This window comes from Podarcis melisellensis (genome assembly GCF_964234715.1).
Source record: "Podarcis melisellensis genome assembly, chromosome: 1".
NCBI classification, from domain to species: domain Eukaryota; kingdom Metazoa; phylum Chordata; class Lepidosauria; order Squamata; family Lacertidae; genus Podarcis; species Podarcis melisellensis.
In genome coordinates, this window is record NC_138528.1 from 46,770,034 (window position 1) to 46,789,266 (window position 19,233).

Genomic DNA, 19,233 nt, shown 5'->3' on the forward strand with positions numbered 1-19,233 from the left:
GGACTGCAAAGCCAGGTGTGTTTCTCAATCAGGGTCTTTAAAGGAATGTCACAGGAAGTAGTAATATATTATGTTGATTTTGTAACGGTAGAGGGAGGCCATTTTGGAAACACCTTGATTTTATTCGAATTTGCAAAGCAGTGTTTGAATCCTGGGGCATGGGGACTTTTAGCACCACCTAGCAATTTAAATGGCTCGATATTAAGACATGTAATCTTCACTTAAGCAGTGATGTGAACATACAAGTCTTTGCAACTGTCAGGTTACAACTTAGGAAAAGGGGAAATCCTTGCTTTTTGTTAGCAGATGCATGGAAGTTAAAAACAGAGTAATTTCTTCTTTTATGGTGGAAAGACTCATACTGAAAGCAAGCCATAATACTGACCGGTCTTACTGTCGCCCCTCGTATTACTCCTGCTCTGATGTTAGCTCCAGCAGCGTGAGGCTTGGTTTTGATTTCCCTGCTAAAATGAGCCATACTTCTTGAGTGCCTCTAATGTGATCCGAAAATCTCTCATTACCTCTGAAAGCTTCCCAAATCTCACTGTTGTGATCCCTTAGAGTTGCCTGCTTAATGGCTGCAAGAGACAATCATGGAGTCCCCCAAAGTTACAGTGAAGGCGACTTCACTTAGCTGTTTGCTTCCCAGCTCGATGTAACAGAGAAACAGCAGCATCAGATGCAGACAGTAGCGAATGCCCTTTTCCAAGTGCTTACTTCCTCAACAGGGCCATCTCAGCAGCTGCCCCTCTTCAGAAGTCTCCTCTACCTCCAGATATAAGGACTCGCACACAATCACACACCTATACTCTTTCTACATGCAGGTTTAATAGACAGAAACTGACAGACGGCACAGTTCTCTCACATGATTCTACCACCTTAGGGCCAATTCAGACATGCATGATTATTTATCAACATCATGCAGAGAATTTAATGTCTGAAGTGTTCATATTTTAAGTCTCTGAGTGCTCATTACACAGTTCCAGCAACAAGTGGAATGTATGATGCCATGGTTGAAAAGATTTCAACTTGGTGCCATATACAGAAACTGCATGAAATTGTGATCAATTTAGCTTTCATATTAATGTATTTGCGTGGTGTTACATATATAGCCAAGGATCCTGGTTTAAAACAAACAATTCCTAACTCATGGTTCAAAGCTGGCCTCTTGAGCAATTAACCATTGCTTTAAACCAGAATCCCTGGTTTGTTTATAATGCTAATTTGAGATTTTTCAAAAGTGAACTAAACTTGGCAGAAGCCCAGTCAGGTGGGGAGAAAGAGGGGGGAAGCATGAGAGCCGATGCTTCATTCCAGACTCATAGATATTCATCCTTCCGCTAAATCATGGTTTAATGTTACGAGACCTCTTTAATGTGAACCAGACCTCTTGGTAGTGAAGACCTCTGGTATAAGGTGACCACATGAAGGACTCTTTAGGACATTGCAGAGCCTATACTAATGTCAGCATGCAGGCAGCACCTCAGTTCTCTGAGATGACACAGACTTGACAGGCAAACAGTGGTACTGCTGTGCCAAGGTACAATTCACTAACATGAGTCTTGCAACAGTCATGCAGGCCATGACTTTCTCTCCTGCTGTTCCCATTCAAGTATAATTCAAACCATGTGGAAGAGGCCATGGTCCCTCTCGTTAGCATTCTCTTAAAGGGAACCATGTTTGCACAAAAGGGTCTGCTCTCGAAACTGGTTTAGATCCTGGGAACATATACACACCAGAATTCATGTTGAGTTGCCATATGGGTTGCATGTCAACACTGAGCTCATGCAACCTATGCAGTGATGCAGGTCAGTTGCACAGTACCATGCAGCTCATCTGAGACTTGATATTGTGCATGTTAACTCAACAGTAAGCCCCACTGGGTGGTATTCAACTCAAGGATTTCCATTTGTGCAATGGGGTTGCTGCCCCCCCCCCACATTCCCAGCATCCTTCCCAAATGTTCTCCAGAGGGCTGTGGAATTGATTTAGGGGACACACAGGGGGAGAAGAGGGGCAGGACATTCCGTTGCTCAAGCAGAAGTCCTAGAACTAAGAGAACATTCATGTAACACCACTCTGGCTGTGATCCAATGAGTTCAATGGGCTTATTCCCACACAGATATCGACAGGAGCACAGTAGTCAGCAAATGGTCCGAGTTCATGTTTTACACTCCAGGGAGGAAAAAAGTAAATAAACACAACCCAGCAAAGTTGGCCTTATCTCGTGCAAGGATGCAAAAGTCTGGCTTTGGTCTCGGGAACAGGCTGTGAAGCAACTCCTTAGGTCTTAAGAAGGAAATCCAGTTCTGCTTGATTTGTTAACATGGGCCAGGCACAAGAGCACAGCTTGACCATTTGGGCATCGGTTCTTCAGCACAAGCTGTGCTTACAAGAATATGGTAAATAATATAATGGGTTGCTTTCTGCATGTAACTGTATATCTCTCATGCATGTTAGTGAAGGCAGAAGGGAATGATTTTTGTTCTCTTCTGAGTCCTTCAAGCCCTTTCGCTTAGCACAGAAAGCACCAACACTTTTAACACAGCCTGTCAGGGTAATGTCATTGAATGCTTCTGGATGAGACTTAATGGATGGTTCCCTAGCAGCTGCTGCCTCACATTTATCAGTCTCAAGAGTGACCTCCAATAACCTATCCACTATAGCTTAGGCATTCATTTTCTGAACATTGTTTTCCTAGCGGTGGAAGAAAAGAGGTAAAGACAGTACTAAACAACAAAAAGCATCACTTATGCCGCATCTTCTGTAAGGGAAAAGGGGACCTTTTGTCCATGTGCTTTTCAGACAGCGTTTGCGCTTCCGGACTCATTTTAAAAAATAAAAATCAAATCAAAAATACCAACAGACCATTTAGCCAGTTGGGGTTTTAAGTTTCTTACTGCAATGTACCATCAACCCTATCAGAAACAGCAAAACAAGAAGCCGTACAGAGAATCTCTGCGATGAATTATATTAACACACGCCAGTGAGGAACCAAACACAGAAACGAAACAAAAAACAACAATAAAGACCCTAGCTGCTGCTTCTTTCATCCCCACCCCCCACAATTAGGCATCTCCCAATAACTTAGCCACAACAATTCTTGCTAGTTTTCTCATACAGCATTTTTGTACAACACACATGCAAAATGAGAAGTGATGTCAGGTCGAAATGCCAGTGAAGCCAAACAAATCTACCGGGAGTTCATATTAAGCGTTGTCACAGACATCCATTACGACAACTCCATGGGGCCAGAGAGCACAAGTTTCCCTGGAGAGAAAGGAATGGAGGAGAGGAGAAGAGTTGTCAGTCAGTCTTAGTCACACCTAAGTCTGGGCTGCTGGGCTGCACCCTTCCCGAGCCGTGAGCTGCTGTGGAGCTTCTTATGGAGTTACTCACAGAGGGGAAACGGCTAGCAGATGGGCTATTTCCAGGGATCTTTCCATGTATCTCGGAGTGCTTCATTAATGGATCCAAAAACACTGACATTTCAACTGAAATAGTTATCGGCTGAGGCTCACAATCAAAATACTTAGGGTTTAAAGATAATCAAACTTCATCCCCCACCCTAACCCCTTCCATTCCCAAGAGTCTCATGCAAAAGCATCAGAGAAGTTGCCCGGCAACCATCATGTGGCTTGAAGCAGCTGCCATTGTTGGCCCAGTATGTCTGACTGGCAGATGTTGGTCACTAGTCTGCTGGACTGGCTTTCTAAGCAAAGGCCACTGACGAAGTGCTGGATGAAGTTGCCTTTCATCTTCCATTTCTGTGAGAGGAAAGAAGGGAAGGAAGACAAAGAACAACATCAAGCGATTAAACCTGACCCCGTCTTTACTTAGTTTCTTGCTTGTTATGTTTAAAGCATACAGCTGTGTCTGTGACGCTACACACTCAAGAAGTGCTAAATAAATCGTATTTGTTCACAGTGTTATTTAGTGTCACCATTTTGAATTTCTGGCATGTGCATGACAGTTTCAGAGCTTTCCCCTTCTAATTCAGTAGCACATCTCAGTGAGAAAGGTATCCTGTGTCTCTAATGATTACAATAGTCACAGCACTATGCCATGCACACTCACCACAGAGCAAGTCCCATAGAAATCTTATTTCTGAGTAAACATGCATAGAATTGCATCTGTCACTATGAGGCTTGGGGCATCAAGGATGACCTGATTAAGGGGGTGGAACAAGTGGCGAAGGCATCAGAAATTTGGATCATTGGGATTCTGACTGGGAGTTGGGATGAATGGCAACCAATCCTCTAGCTTTTGGAATCACATATATTTTGTACAATCAGTAGCATTGGGCTGCTCCCCCCCCTCCTCCTAGCAGATTCTCTATTCTCTTTTTCCTCTTGTGAATTGCCTCCAGCAAAATTTCCATGTCTTGACTCGGGGCTACTTCTTACGAGGCAATTTATTTTTAGGCACTGCTACCCAAGTTCTAAAATACCGAAGTGTTGCTTGCATTAGTTAGGATAAGCACATGAGTATAAATCAAACATTTTCAAATGTTTCTGAGTGGACCCAACGGTTTCCTAGTCATCACCGACACACATTTATTCACATCGACACTTCACGACTGAGATAATGTGCAAGCATTTTGTACCTGGGTATGTGTTATCTGAGTGCAAAGCCTCTTATAAGAAGATGCATCTCTGAACAGGTAAGTGCACCTATTACCTCTTGGTTCAGCAGCCAGGCAGTCAGGCGAAATGTGTGCACAAACTCTGAGTTTCTTTTAGCTAAGGACAGTCTGGCTTATTAATATAAAAACCAGTAATTTATGTGACCGAGTGTCGTTTTCTGCCCTCCCCTACAGCTGTGGCTCAGCTCACTTACCCAAGCCATTCTACGCTTATTTGCTTTGTAAGTGGCATTTTGTAGTATGTACACATTTCTGGTCTTGTGGCATATGGTGATGCAAACCATTGATCTATTAAGGGCTAGTGGGCGGACAGTTGATTCTGCCAGGCAGCAGGGAATTGGCCATGGCTTGCTTCCAACTGCATGATTCCATTTTTTAGTAGAGGGCAAAGACGGGCAATCTGTGGTCCTCCGGATATTGTTGACGTCCAACTCCTATCACCCTTGATCATTGGCCATGAGAGTTGGAGTCCAGCAACATCCCTGTTATAGGTTCTTATAGCACATGAAATTAGGCCCTCTCGCCTGCCCCAAACATAGCTGCTTGGTGTTTTAACTAGTCCTGTGTGCTTAGAAGCCAGCTAGCGTGGCAAAACGAAATGCTCAATAGAGTAACAACATAGTATAGCTGTGAGAACTCCCTAATGCCAATTCTGTGGCACATTAGAGGAGACTGCTTAGCAGTTGAACGGGCTGAACCTTCCCAACAGCTCGTCTTTCCCCTTTTGCTTCTTCAGCCAGGGCCAGGGTGCTCTTAGCAACTTGACCACTCAGGGATATTAAATAGCTATTTGTCTCAGCTGCTTGATTGATGAGGGTAAAAAGGGACAGCCTCCAACCCCATGGCAAATGCTGAGAGCTAGCAGCTCCACCCAGGCTGCTTGGCCCCTTAAAATTCACGCTAGCACACAGTACGCATTCATAACGGGCAATTCTTCTCAGGTTGACAAGCTGAACAGTTTTAGACAACCAAGACATATGCCGTAGGTTGTAGGGCAACCAGCAAATGTCCAGATGTTAAAATCTATAAACACTTGAAGTAAAGGCTTCATTAGCCATTATCATTAGTTCATTTTCTTGGAAGTACCACCTGCTACACCTGATTTCCTTTGGCAAGATCATTATTTGTCTTGAATCGATTGTGCCGTCTTCAAAGCACTCTGCCTGCTGCCATGTTACGGAATCATTTAAAGAATTAACATTGGCATCCTATACATTGATATTTAACCCACTTTCATGATTCCTTCAGTTCTGTTGGTGGACTGACCATATCTCCCATACAAGCAGAACTACCCAATAAAGCAACAGTGTGCAGGAAGGTGGTGAAGAATGAGAGAGAGAATTAAAACTCTCCACAAAATCCAAGATGGGGCCCCCTTTCTAACAAACCTATCTCAGTATCCCCTTTTTATATGGTAAGGTTGTGTAAGTACCAGGTGTTCTCTTTGTGATGATTTGAAGGACACCCAGTATCTGCTCTGCAAACACTTTGGAATCTGTAAAAGAATAGGGTTGCCACGCTGAATGTTAGGCAGCTGCAGTTCTTCCAGGAAGGAAGGTACCATTCTGATGAGCAAGAGTGACATGTGTGATTTGCAGAACACTGGGCTTTGCTGAGGTGGAGAGCTTCAAACGTGTCCACTTTAGCACTATTTCCCTGTTGTGGTTTTTTTCCCCTTTTGCCATCACGTCCAAAATTGGTGTAGTCTTGGGAGGGATTCCCAAAAAGATTTGCTGGGGGTGGGGACTAGTCCTTGCCTGGGGCAGTGAGTATAGACCTCTGATCTAGAGGCAGTGGGAGAGGATGAAATGTTTTCTATAAGCTTAGCCTGGTAGGCCAGCTGTAGACTTTCCTGGAAAAGACAGTCATTTAGTAACTCTTAAAAGAGCTCAGAAATTTCAGCCAGTTCAGAATGCCACTGTCTGACCAATAACAGGTGCTGACTGGGCAGGGTATATTAATCTGATACCATTTCGCTGGAATTGGTTGCCTATTTGTTCCCAACCTCAATTCAAAGTGCTGGCTCTTATTTTTAAAGCTCCAAGTCAGGAGTGGGGAACCTCTGGCCCTCCAGCTGTTGCCAAACTACAACTCCCATCAGCCTCGGCAAGCCTGGCCAATGGCCAGGGATGATGGGAGGTTGCAGTTCAGCAACATCTGGAGGGTGGAAGCTTCCTCACAAGGGTCCCCATAGCTGCTTTTAGTGGACTAGGACTACAGTGCCTGGAGAGCCACCTTTCCCTGTGTGTTAGCGCCCTCCCTATCTCAGATCAACAGATCTAATGCATTGTCTTTTGACAAGATTGTGGTGGGTTAGACTTAATCATCCTGGTACTCTTTACTGTCTGTAAGGGGACCAGCTGTGATTTGTCAAGCTCTTCCATTGTACAGAGATTGCTGTCAATGGTAATTAGCCAGGAACGTTTCCCTTCCTTTGGCCCCCAGCAGCATCCTGGCCCCTTTGAGAGACCCATGTATCATGCTGTTTTTCTGGACTAGAGGCCCACTGATCTGTAAACCTCTTTAAGTAGGATTGATATCCCTCGCTCATTCCTTAGCAGTGGCTTGCAGCTGCAGCAGGGCACCCAGCAAGCATTTTCTCCCGCTAATGAACGACACCAAACGATAGAAACTCCTCTATTAATTGCACAACTTGAAAGCGCAGCGGTTGTATCAACAGAATCTTTTTCAGCCGTTCCGATTCAACAGAAAGGTAAGGTGAGAGAGGGCACAAGAGTGAGAACGGAGGGCAGGGATGACATGTAGGGAACTGTATTACCGCAATTATTGCATCTTGTAATTAGTTAGCTGTAAATGGCGGGCTTGGTTTCATTAACCTCCCACCCCCACCCCGTCACACACATCCAGGCTTGCCACTGCATTTTCCAGGACACGGCCCAAAGAGCAGTAATGTCACTGTACAAGACACAGCTTCGTTTGAAATTTCACATCTGATGGCTTGAGTGCACAAAAGAGTTATTAAAAATAACCCAGCCTTGGGCCAGCAGAGTGGAGATGAGTTCTTCCATAGCAAAAAGAAAGAAAGAAGAAAGCATTCAAGTTTGACCTTGGCTAATATTGTAGGTCTGAATCATGCATTCAAACTGGGTGGCCGTTTGCAAGCCTGTGGGCCCAGATCTACATCAACGTTTCTCAAACACTGGGCCTTGCTGAAATGGTGTCTCCTCAATGCGAGTACCAGCAATTCCTCACAGACTGAGTAAAGGTGGTTGGGAGAAAGGGATGTTTAGGAGCAGGGAGGGAAAATAGGCCCTCCCTCCTCTGAAGGGAAAGGGTCAGAGGCTGAATGAAAGAAAATTAGAAAAAGGTAAAACGTTGACCAGAGTTTTCCTTCTCCTAGATCGGCTACCTTCCCAGGTGGACACGGCCCATCTGCCCCTCACTTCTCGCTATACTAGCATGTGCAGAAACCGCATTAAAAACAAGTGTTCTGGAATCAAAGATTGTGTAATACATGGACTACAAATGCTAATCTCTCTCATTCCCACTTTGAAACCCCTTCACTTCAAGCTATGCACTAAATAAAACCAAAAGAATCTGAGCTGTGGGAAGCTAATGCCTACTAAAAAAACCAAGTACTATTCTGCTGCAGGGGTCACATTCAGAAAGGAATGTTTTCTCAGATTATTATAAAGTAGATGCTGATCCAAGCACCTGAAAATCTCTCTCTCTGTGTGTCTGCAATGGCAATCTGTCTGTTCCTGTAGTGTTCCATTTCCCCCTCTCTGGAAGCAAGCAACTGAAGAAACCGCATGATAAACTTCCATCACTTTCCGCTAGCAACTAATGTTTCACACCCAATTTGTCCATAACAAAATAGGATTTTCAGAATATTTGGGAGTAGGTGTTACTCTCTTCTTCTTCTTCTTCGAGTACCCAGATACTCATCTAACATAGAATCATTACTCCTCAACATGGCAATTAAGTCATTCCAGTGCAACTAATCTAGCAGGTTAATATTAATAACACTTCAGAAATACAGCAAAAATGTTTTTAATGGAAGATCAATTCTCCATTGTCCCAATTCCTACATAAAAAGAAAATGTAAGAAGTTTGGACTTTTTAAGAATCATCATATTTGCATTGTGACAAACATAAAGCAAATTGAAAAGCTGACCAAAAATAGGATTGTTTGACTAGTCAATAGATTTATTATAAGATTTCTTACTCAATATAAAAATACAATATTAAAACAATTTATGCTAAGAATAAGGTGGATTCTAACATGTATCTATTTCAGGTGCCAAAGACTAGGGTGAAGAGATGTTCCTTCAGCACATGTCAGAAGATATACAAGGAACTCTGCCTCTTGGCATCAGGCAGGAAATTTATTTCCAACCCCCTGCAATGCAGGAATCTCAGCTAAAGCACCCATGACAGACAAAATAAATAAATGAATGAAGGTGCCAGACACATTTCTGCAAGGAGGGGAGTCCACAGTTTAGTGGCTGCAGGAGAGAATGCCCTCTCCCTTTGATTGAAAGATTGATATATAACTACATGTGCGATTCTAAGCTCTCTCTGGTGCTACTCTACTTTTGGTGCTATAATGCTGCTGTCCCCGCTCACTGCTATTGACATATTATCTGGTCCCCACAAAAGGGATTCTCCTTCACTTGTTTATTCATCTGCCACAGTTGCTGATAAAAGGGGGGAATGTGTGTTAAAAATTGCAAAGGGTATTTTTTGTACATCAATGCTAGAATGAGAATGTCTTTTTTTAGTATCTATCTATGTAAAAAGGGGGATGCTGGTACTCATATGTTGATAAAAGTGTCATGGGTGCTAGCGCAAAATATCTGCCACAGGCAGCAGAAAAAACAGTGCTAGTAGTCCCTACTAGTGAGTGCTGTCAGAAAAAGCTGTTGTGTGTGTGGTGTAGTGGTTGAGAGCGGTAGTCTCGTAATCTGGTGAATGGGGTTCGCGTCTCCGCTCCTCCACATACAGCTGCTGGGTGACCTTGGGCTAGTCACACTTCTCTGAAGTCTCTCAGCCTCACTCACCTCACAGAGTGTTTGTTGTGGGGGAGGAAGGGAAAGGAGAATGTTAGTTGCTTTGAGACACCTTAGGGTAGTGATAAAGAGGGATATCAAATCCAAACTCTTCTTCTTCTTTAAAAAACATGCCCAGCTGTGAGACTTCCAGCATTAGGGGAAGTAGGATTGGGGAAGCTTCACTGTGCTGGTGTTTCTGCACAACTACATTGGCCAAGACTTGGGGGTCCCCCTTGCCTCCCAGCCTCAGAACGGGTAGCTTTTTCCTGGGATGCTTTGCTTAGCTCTTAATTGGGCCATCCATAACCCAGCTTATTTCAACACATTGCCACTATTTTCAGAGTCTGTCCGATGCAGTTTTCAGGGTCTAGTTTGTTAGCCACAGCACATCAGTGGCAGCCTGATACAAACTGCATGAGTTCTACCAACCGTGGAAGATTGCCATATATTTGGGGGACATTTTGGTACTGTGTTTAATAATTGTTATTTTTGTACAGTATATGTTTGGATTGTATTAAATGCTTATTGTGGAGAGCTTTATTTGCATAATGTCATATGGTTACTTGCACTGCTGTTGTGATAGAAATTCGAAGCACTGCTATGAAACAGCACTTTTAAATGAAGTGATGCCAAGGGGGGAGCTCCAGGAATCCAGTGATTTGGGAAGGATGCCATCTGGGATTCTTAAGAATGATGGAGAAAAAGGCTAGTGAAAAATAATAAAATCAACACACAGAGCCCAATGCCATATCCACAACGTCTATTTCCTTTCCAGGCCAAAACAGGATTAGCTTATTTTTTCACTTTAGCCCCCTCTTTGCCCTGGTCAGTTCCTGAGATGAGTTTTGAGTTTGGGCATGCATACAAAAAGCAGCATGGGAATTGTTGTAGAAACATTGCTTGCTAAATGGCTCGTAATAATGAAGGCTGAAAAAAAATATGAAAAAGAAGAACCATGCTTCTGAGCTTTGGGATTCCATTTGAATCCAGAAGACTGCAGAGTACTGGTCTCATAGGCTCATTCATTGTTTCCATTTCAAAAAGGACACCAGCTAAGAGCTGCAGGTGACGGAGACTTTGCTTCTTAGGCACAAGAGACAATGGAGGATGAGTTCTGCAGCAGCAGCAAGAGTTCGCTATGCCACAGGGAGGAAGATTTTGTGAAAGCACTTAAGAAGAAATTAGTGACCTAGTTCCAAAGCAGGCCGGTGTGCGTGTGGTCACCAGCAGAGGAGGAAGGTAGGCCTAGGCAAGAACAACTCACTGGGGACATTCACACAGCCCTAATTTCAACAGCAAGAGTTTATTGAGGGCATATGTGTTGTGACAGTTTTTATGGGCGCTCCTACATTAGCCAGAGCTCTTGGGAAACTTGTGCTTATGTTCTCTATGTGCAAGGTTTTAAAAGGAATTCTGTCCTTGTTTTTTGTTTTGTTTTTTAAAACAGAGACATATAGGCAATTAGGAGTACCTTAACAGGTCGATACTGCAGGAGATGAAGGAGGGGCTGCACATATTTAGTTTAGACTTGTCAACTCCCTCATGCAGAACAGATTCATTCTGTGTCACAGCTATTAATAGAAATAGAAAAACCTCCCGTACCAGGAATTCAGAACCTTTCCTGATCTATCGGTTAGATGAAATCCCACCCCTACTTTCCATCCATTTAGCAGGTAACAAACTGTGGGGAGGGTTGTCAATTTTTGGAGGGGGACTGGAAGAATTCAGGGAGGCATTTCCCCAATGGTTTCTCTCTTTTCTGCCCCTTTTCTTATTTAAAATCCCCTTGAGGCTTCGAACTGTATTTCTGCTGCCACACATGTACCGTATTTTTTGCCCTATAGGACACACTTTTTCCCCTCCAAAAATGAAGGGGAAATGTGTGTGCGTCCTATGGGGCGAATTCAGGCTTTTGCTGAAGCCTGGAGAGTGAGAAGTGTCGGTGCGCACCGACCCCTCTCCCTCTCCAGGCTTCAGGAAGCTCTCCACAAGCCTTGGGAGCCCGGCGCAACTTCCCGCCGGGCTCCCAAGGCTTGCGGACAGCAGACTGCAGCCCGAAACCCAGGGAACGCAGCGGCCGCACCCCGGGCTTCGGGCAGATATCCGCACGCCTGGAGAGCCCGCCGGGAGTTCCCGCCGGGCTCCCCAGGCTTGCGGATAGCAGCCTGTTCTGGGGGCTGGGGTCAGGGGAAGCTCGGGCTTCCTCCGCCCCAGCCCGGCAAGCTCCGGGAGCGATGGCAAGGTTGTGCAACCTCGCCTTCGCTCCCGGACCCCCAGCCACGAGGCTAAAAACGAAGCCCGGACAGCGAGTGGGATCCATCCCGCTTGCTGTCATGGCTTCTTTGCTCTTTGGGGCTCGGGGGGGGGGGGAATAATATTTTTTCTTTATTTCCCCCCCAAGATAAGTGCGACCTATGGGCCGGTGCGCCCTATAGGGCAAAAAATATGGTAAGTAGCTGCAGCAACAAACAGGGCTGCTCTTAGAGACCACCAAAAAGCAACAGTTATTTTGCTGTGACCCGGAACAACGCTTTGTCATGATATAGCACTGTTCCAGGGGTAACCTGGGGAAAAAATAGGAGCTGCCAGTCATGGTCACGATCTCTCCCACTCCCGCCCCACAGCTCCCTTGAAATGACACTATGCAAAGACGCAGCACGGTTTGAGAGGAGCTATAAGTTGCAGAAGGGGTGGGGCGTGTAACCTGGCCACCTGTTGAGGGATGCTATGAATAACAGTGCTTCAGCCACCCCACCTTCGGCAATAGCAAAAATACAGTCTATTATAGTAGGGTTATTCAGATACAAAAGTTGTTGAGCTTATAGCAATAGCCCCCCGGCACTCTCGAGCTTGAGCCAGGGTTGTCTGCGCCAGAGCCAGACCCTGAACAAGAGCCACACACACACTTAAAAAAAAACACACCCCAAAATCCAGGGCATCTGCTTTAAAATGTAAAATTCCCCCCCGGATGGGTATGTATGACCACCGGGAGTTCCCGGACATACTGCAACCCTATATTATAGTGGCTTTGGGGTAAAAAAAGGGCGGGGGGGAGATAAGTCACTGCCGCTCACTACCAGTTGTAAATTTCATCACATAACCTTTCAGAAATGTCTCCCTAAAATTCCACCCTCAATTTTGAGATACTCCCTGCCCCCTAAAAAAAACTGAACCAGAAATTTGAAGCTGAGCCCTAGTTTTTAAAACTGACGCAGGGAAGCAACCACTTTTTACCTTTCCTGGCATAAGATATGCTATAGCAAAGCAACACGTTTCCGTATCCTTTTCTATAGAGTTGTACCAGTGACATGAACATATATTAGATATTACCTGTGCCATGAAGTGTGATGTGCAAACCAACCCCACCACTCCCGATACCTGTGCTGTATTGTGTCTTCTAAAATTGCTACTAGTGTTCTGTATTTATTCTTATTTTAAACGCCTTGGATGCCCCCCAAATGTTGTCTGACTCTAGCTCCCATCAGCCACAGTCAGCGTGGCCAGTGTGCTTTGGATGGCACTCACACCACACACACACACACACACCAGCTTTATGATATCACCATGGATTGTATCCCATCTCCAGAGCCAAACCACCCTTATACAGTAATTTTTAAAACTAAACTACAATGGCACCACAATAAAACAGGGGAAGTGTGATTAAGGAAGCACAGTACCTGTCTGCCATCTTTCTGATTGCATGCCTCAATTGTGATCTGAGAGCCAGCGGAGAAAGAGGTGATTGAAAGACACTTGTCCTGCTGCCTGATTAAAGGGTCACTGAATATCCACTCCTTTGGAGGAAGAAGAAAAGAAGAGAGTTCAGTGATGGAAACACAATACCTCTTTCAGCCATCAAGTGCTCAGTGCATGTTGCTTTTGCTTGTAAGAAAAGGGCTGACTCAGACCTTTTCGTCACCTGAATTTCTCTATGCAATGGCCTTTGGGCATGCATGTACCTGTGATCGCAAGGACAAAGCATGGTGCAAACTAGCAGCAGGAGTCCACTTACTGCTTCAGAGGTTACTGAACCTGCAGCAGCAGCAGCAGCTTTCAGTATAGACAGGAAACATAGCAGGAAAAAGGCAAGAAACACTGCATATGTGAAGGACACTCAGTTTTGGAAACAGAGACTGAAATCCTGATATAGTTTGGGAAAGACTGGGCACTCAAAGAATTCAGGGTTCAAAAAAGAGCTTTTGAGGTGTGCTTCAAAGGATACTAATTGGCTCTCCCTCTTGCTAGACAACAGCTTGTCCAAGAATTTCAACCTTGGACTACCTTTTCCCATGATTGGCAGAGGCGTGCGGGGAAACACCTTTCAGCCTAAGGGCCACATCCCCTCATGGAAAACCTCCCAGAGGTCACATGACAATAGTGGGTGGGGCCAGAGGCACAGCTGAGCAGTGCAAGAGATATGGCTCTTACCTTCCATGCAGTAGCCTTACCTTACAACAATCCAAAAACCAGAGGGTTGGGGTTTTTTTACATACAGCCCATACACCTCTTTCCATCTGGACCAGCAAGAGGTAGTATCACAGTGCAAGGACACATTCCATGCAAGAGCATGCAAGGAAGGGACAGAGTGGGACCAGTGAGAGGTGGGGCTTAGGGAGAGGCTTGGGGGGGGGGGCAAAGCCCGGGCACCGTCCCAAGAGTCTGATGGAGAGATAGGTAAGAACACATTCAACCCTTGGGCCTGAGGATTCCCCCCCTCCCTTGCTTTTTCTAGAACAGGCCACAGTTTCTACTTATCTTCCCCAATAGGGAAACATCAACCTGTTTCTAAAACACGATTGTAGCTATTGTCTATGGTGGCAAAACATGCAATTTATCATTAGGGAGACAGCATAGACACCCACCAGTAACAAACACAGAGCAAGAGGGCAAGCCCACTTCATTGATTTACCCTCCCACCTAATAACCATCCTTCCCAACAGACAATTAACATTCGCCTTCTTCGCTGGGATAATTCCCAGGACAGAGATACAGTTCAATGAATTTCAGCAGTTTCAAACAATGACAAAATAGCACAGCAAGTCAAATCAAACAGCTTGTTGGACGCTGTCTGCAGGCTTCTTCCCAACCATTAACAGATGTGAGTGAGCCTTTGTTGGCATCCGGTATCCTACTGCGACCTTTTGCTGAATCAAGCTGCTTCCTTGCTGTATGACAGCATCTGAATGAAGGGTTTCCGGTCGAGATTGTCAGCTGGAATAAATTCCTCAGAAGCCACTGAAGTTTAAAGGGTTTTGCAAAAAGCAAGATTCTGTAGCTACATGTTATGTTTGTGGCTATTTACTATGTACGCCAATAGTTTGTTCTGTATTTTATTCTGTATTGTTCTCTTTCCGGGAAATAATTAAAAATATATTTTTTAAAAAGTATAGAGGATTTTGCCACACATAGCATGAACCGCTATGTTACAGAGCAGTTCTATTATGAATGCCCATAATGAATTATAAAGAAAGCAGCTACTATTTCAAGCCAATTTTGAGAGCATTTGCAACTGATTCTTATTCAACATAGAGGGGATTTGCTACCTACTCCAGAATAAGCAAAGCCAATATTTATTCACAAAGAAATTCCCCCCTGGGTGGCTTACAAACAAAACAATACTAATAGATCATAATCAGCAATAGAAAAATATAATTTTGTTGCAAAAGGGAGAGGAAACACCCCCCTCCCGGAGATTTAAAACACCAATATAAAAACCTGGGTGAACGAAAAGGTCTTAGGCTGTGTGCTCTGGATCCAATGCACTCTCAGCACTGCTCTGGGAAGCAATGTCCATACAATGTTAACCACAATCCACATTTATCTACAGGGGTGTCAAAACATTTTTCAAAGAGGGCCAGTTTTGATGAAGTGAAGGGCCAGGGGGCCGACCAAAGGGCCAAGCAAGGTTGTTTTTTTAAGATTGAAATTGTTGAGCTTTTTATAGGATTTTACCCCAGAAAATAAACTGCCACAGGGGCCGGATTAAACCGACCAGTGGACTGGATTAGGCCCCCCAAACGGACTTTGAACATGCCAGCTAGAGGAATCCAATGTCACTGCATTTTAAACTGGCAATGTGTGCACAGCCTTAAAGAGATTTAGAGCAGTAAATTCTTTACAACAATCTGTTGCCATAACTTCTAACTCCTACAACCTGCAGGATCTAATTCCGTGCCTTGCATTCTGTGGGATGCTCTCCCCAGGGAAGTTCGCCTAGCGCCTTCATTATACACCTTTAGGCGCCAGGCAAAAACATTGCTTTTTAACCAGGCCTTTAGTAGTTGTTCTTTTAAAATGTGGCTCTTTTTCTGGAGGGGGGGTGCTATTGGGCTGCTGTTTTTATTTTGATTATATATAGATTGTGATTTTTATGTTGATCTTTTCTGTGAACCGCCCTGAGACCTCCATGTAAAGGGCGGTATATAAATTCAAATAATAATAATAATAATAATAATAATAATAATAATACATGTGTGCAACCACACCCAGGACCAACATACGTATGTTCCCTGTGTGATAGTAGTGCCAGTAACTTTTACATACCAAACTGAACTGGTGAAAAGCTCGGGGGGGGGGGGATAAAGTGGGCATTATTCCCATATCCAACAAATCTGGTTGATTAGGAGCCACTAAATACTATTTTACACGGTATCACTATTTATAGAGTTCCATGTAGGAAAAAAGTGGTCTGTAGATTCTGACCATCACATCCATGGTAAACGTGTGGCTTCCCCATGCCTTGTACATGTAATGAAATACATGTGTGTGTGATCACCACAGCTGCAGATATTACGTTACGTATTGGTTTCACTTTTTTGTCCTTCATTGTAGTTCAGGAAAACTGTGTACTGTGTGAAACAGCCTCAAGACATAAAAGTTTTCACAATACCATAGCTCCCAATGTCCTTTAAATAGCTGCCTCCTCCTCCTCTGTTGGACAGCTCCTGCATGTGGCAAGGGACTTCCTGTCTCTACATCTGAACTATGTCCTTAAGGCAATAGTAAAACAGAATAATAATGGAATTGTAAGATAATAAGTGGATCTGGGTCATTCTTCACATTAGCTCTCCATTCTCTTCACTGCTCCCCCAATTCCAAACAAAGCTATGTGGGCACTATATCTCAACTGCTGCCCACACGATGCTGGAACTCTGAGGGCTGGTTTCTGTGAGTTGCTCTGAATTTTCTCCCTGACCCTTCTCATCTGTTCTGGCTGTACATCTACAGGCTGTGCTGATTTTCAAGGGCCAAGGAAATGGCCAGAGGGGAGATGTCTGACTGAAAAAAAAAGCTCATGCCAAGCAGCGCCTATTCGGAAGAAGAGCTTGGGCTACCAGGGTTGGCCCAAGACATTTTGGTACCTGAGGCAAATCACAGAAGGCCTCCCCTGCCTAGTGGGTGAAGATCTCCATCAGGAATAAGGGTGTGGGGAGTGAAGTTCAACAATGGGAATAAGGGTGGGAGGAGACCATCAGTGCCTCCTATTGGCCAAGAGGCTGCTATAGAGGTGGTACTGGTGGGGGCGGCCAGCTGCCGAGGAGGCAGCCTCCAGCCTCCAAGAAGCACACCACAGTTGTTACTGCAATCACAACAGCAGCAGTGGGTGATGCATTCCTTGGAGGCCGGATCTGCTCCCCCTGTGGATTGTGCTGCGTGAGGCGGTAGCCTTGTGGGCAACCCATTTTATGATGGTTTGCTGTGTAAGCACTTTATCAAGGGGGTCCACTCAAGTGGCTGGGGAGGACCTTCAGGGAAGGATGAATCCCAGTCAATTCCTTCTCTGCCTTCCAACAAGGAGAATCAATGTGGCTTGGAGGAAGAACTGAGGCAAGGCCTAATGAGGCCTAACCCTATTGTCCACAAATTATCTACAGCCTCTGCCCAGCCAAGGGATCCACTAAGATCACTATGCTTCAAATGCACACATTTATCTTCCCCAGTAGGTAGTAGAAAAGCAGCAGAAAAGAAAAAAGGGACCAACTTCAGTTCACCTCACCTGAGTGGCCACAGGATTGTTCACTGTCCCTTTACAGCTTCCAACCCCTGCTAGAGAATTCCCTGCTGTATCCTGTCCCTGAGACTCCAAGCAATTTGCTCCTTGTTTGATGATGCCAGGAATCAGCTCCTTTTCTGGAACCCTGAGAGACAAAACAAAACCAGAACACAAATTGCCAAATTATCAATACCATCTCTATATTTGATGGTGATAATCCAGAAGAAAATAAAAACAAATCTTCCATATACATATGAGAATAGTATCACACAACACAGAAATGCTATCCCACCTCTGGAGTGAAACACAGCAATAAAAAGAATATTGCAATCAACTGAAATCACTGAGGGAATTCAAGAAGAACACCAATTGTGAGAATGATAATACCATGTTAAAACAGGTATATATGTGAACCGTTTGTTTTTCTTGGGCTACAAATTGTATACAAGAAAGTCTCTCTCCCCCCCCCCAAGATTAACTATGCCCCTTAACTAACCCACTCCAGCTCTTTCTTAAGGTAAAGGTAAAGGGACCCCTGACCATTAGGTCCAGTCGGGACCAACTCTGGGTTTGCGGCGCTCATCTCGCTTTATTGGTTGAGGGAGCCGGTGTACAGCTTCTGGCCAGCATGTGTACAGCATGTGGCCAGCATGACTAAGCCACTTCTGGCGAACCAGAGCAGTGCATGGAAACGCTGTTTACCTTCCCACCGGAGCGGTACCTATTTATCTACTTGCACTTTGACGTGCTTTTGAACTGCTAGGTTGGCAGGAGCAGGGACCGAGCAACAGAAGCTCACTCCATCACGGGGATTCGGACCGCCGACCTTCTGATTGGCAAGTCCTAGGCTCTGTGGTTTAACCCACAGAAGTGAGGTGCATCTTACACCACATTTACCTCAGTGATACTAACTAGTTTGTACCAGTTAAGAAAGCGGACTTTTTGATCTTTTTCAAATTATGGCAAAAGGTTTCAGAATCAGTCTTATTCATTTTAATTACAACAGATTATAACTTCTAAACATATTACAACATATATGTATATGTTGTAACATATATGTAACATATACATATATGTACATGTATTCTCATTTCTATTACTCTATTGTTCTCTGAGTGGGTTATATATTTTTGCCTACTAGGATGCCTCATGAAAGAAGGCTAAACCTTGCTTATGAGGTTCTGATGCTTCTATCCTCCTTTCACAATAAGTTAAGCTCGACCCAACTGTGCCTTCTACCGTTTCCCATAGCAACTTTTCAGAAAACCTGATCTTTACCACTGAATCAGAGCAAACATCAATCGTGTTTTCTACAGATTTATGTTTGCTCCAATTCAGGGTTAAGGAGCAGGTTTTCCCAGGAAAAGCAGCAGAGGAAACACAAAACCACTCGGAACCATGCCTAGAAACATGAGACAAGTGGAAAATCCCTTGGACTCATGCTTTCTGGGCACGAGACAAAGCAGAAGTGTGGATGAGCTCCCAGTTGTCTAATCCCACCTCAAAAGTTCAAGCTGCCATGGTGAAGAGGCATTGGTTCAAACAGAGCCATGTCAGGCCCATGGGTGGGAGGTGTGGAG

At 44.5% G+C, this 19,233-nt stretch overlaps 1 protein-coding gene across 2 annotated transcripts in view; it reads right to left on the reverse strand.

The window, feature by feature from the left end:
* Window positions 1-2,876: 2,876 nt before the first annotated feature.
* Window positions 2,877-19,233, reverse strand: part of GALNT16 (polypeptide N-acetylgalactosaminyltransferase 16) — a 145,324-nt gene continuing 128,967 nt past the window's right edge. Inside the window, exons 13-15 of one of the 2 annotated variants that reach the window (XM_081926360.1) lie at window positions 17,657-17,798; window positions 13,338-13,454; window positions 2,877-3,767 (exon numbers count right to left, since the gene is read on the reverse strand). In XM_081926360.1, coding sequence (XP_081782486.1) covers window positions 3,630-3,767; window positions 13,338-13,454; window positions 17,657-17,798 — 397 coding nt within the window. In that variant the 3' untranslated portion in view covers window positions 2,877-3,629. Of the gene's footprint in view, window positions 3,768-13,337; window positions 13,455-16,549; window positions 16,650-17,656; window positions 17,799-19,233 lie in introns of those variants that run through there. The other variant, XR_014172027.1, reaches the window with a different exon arrangement.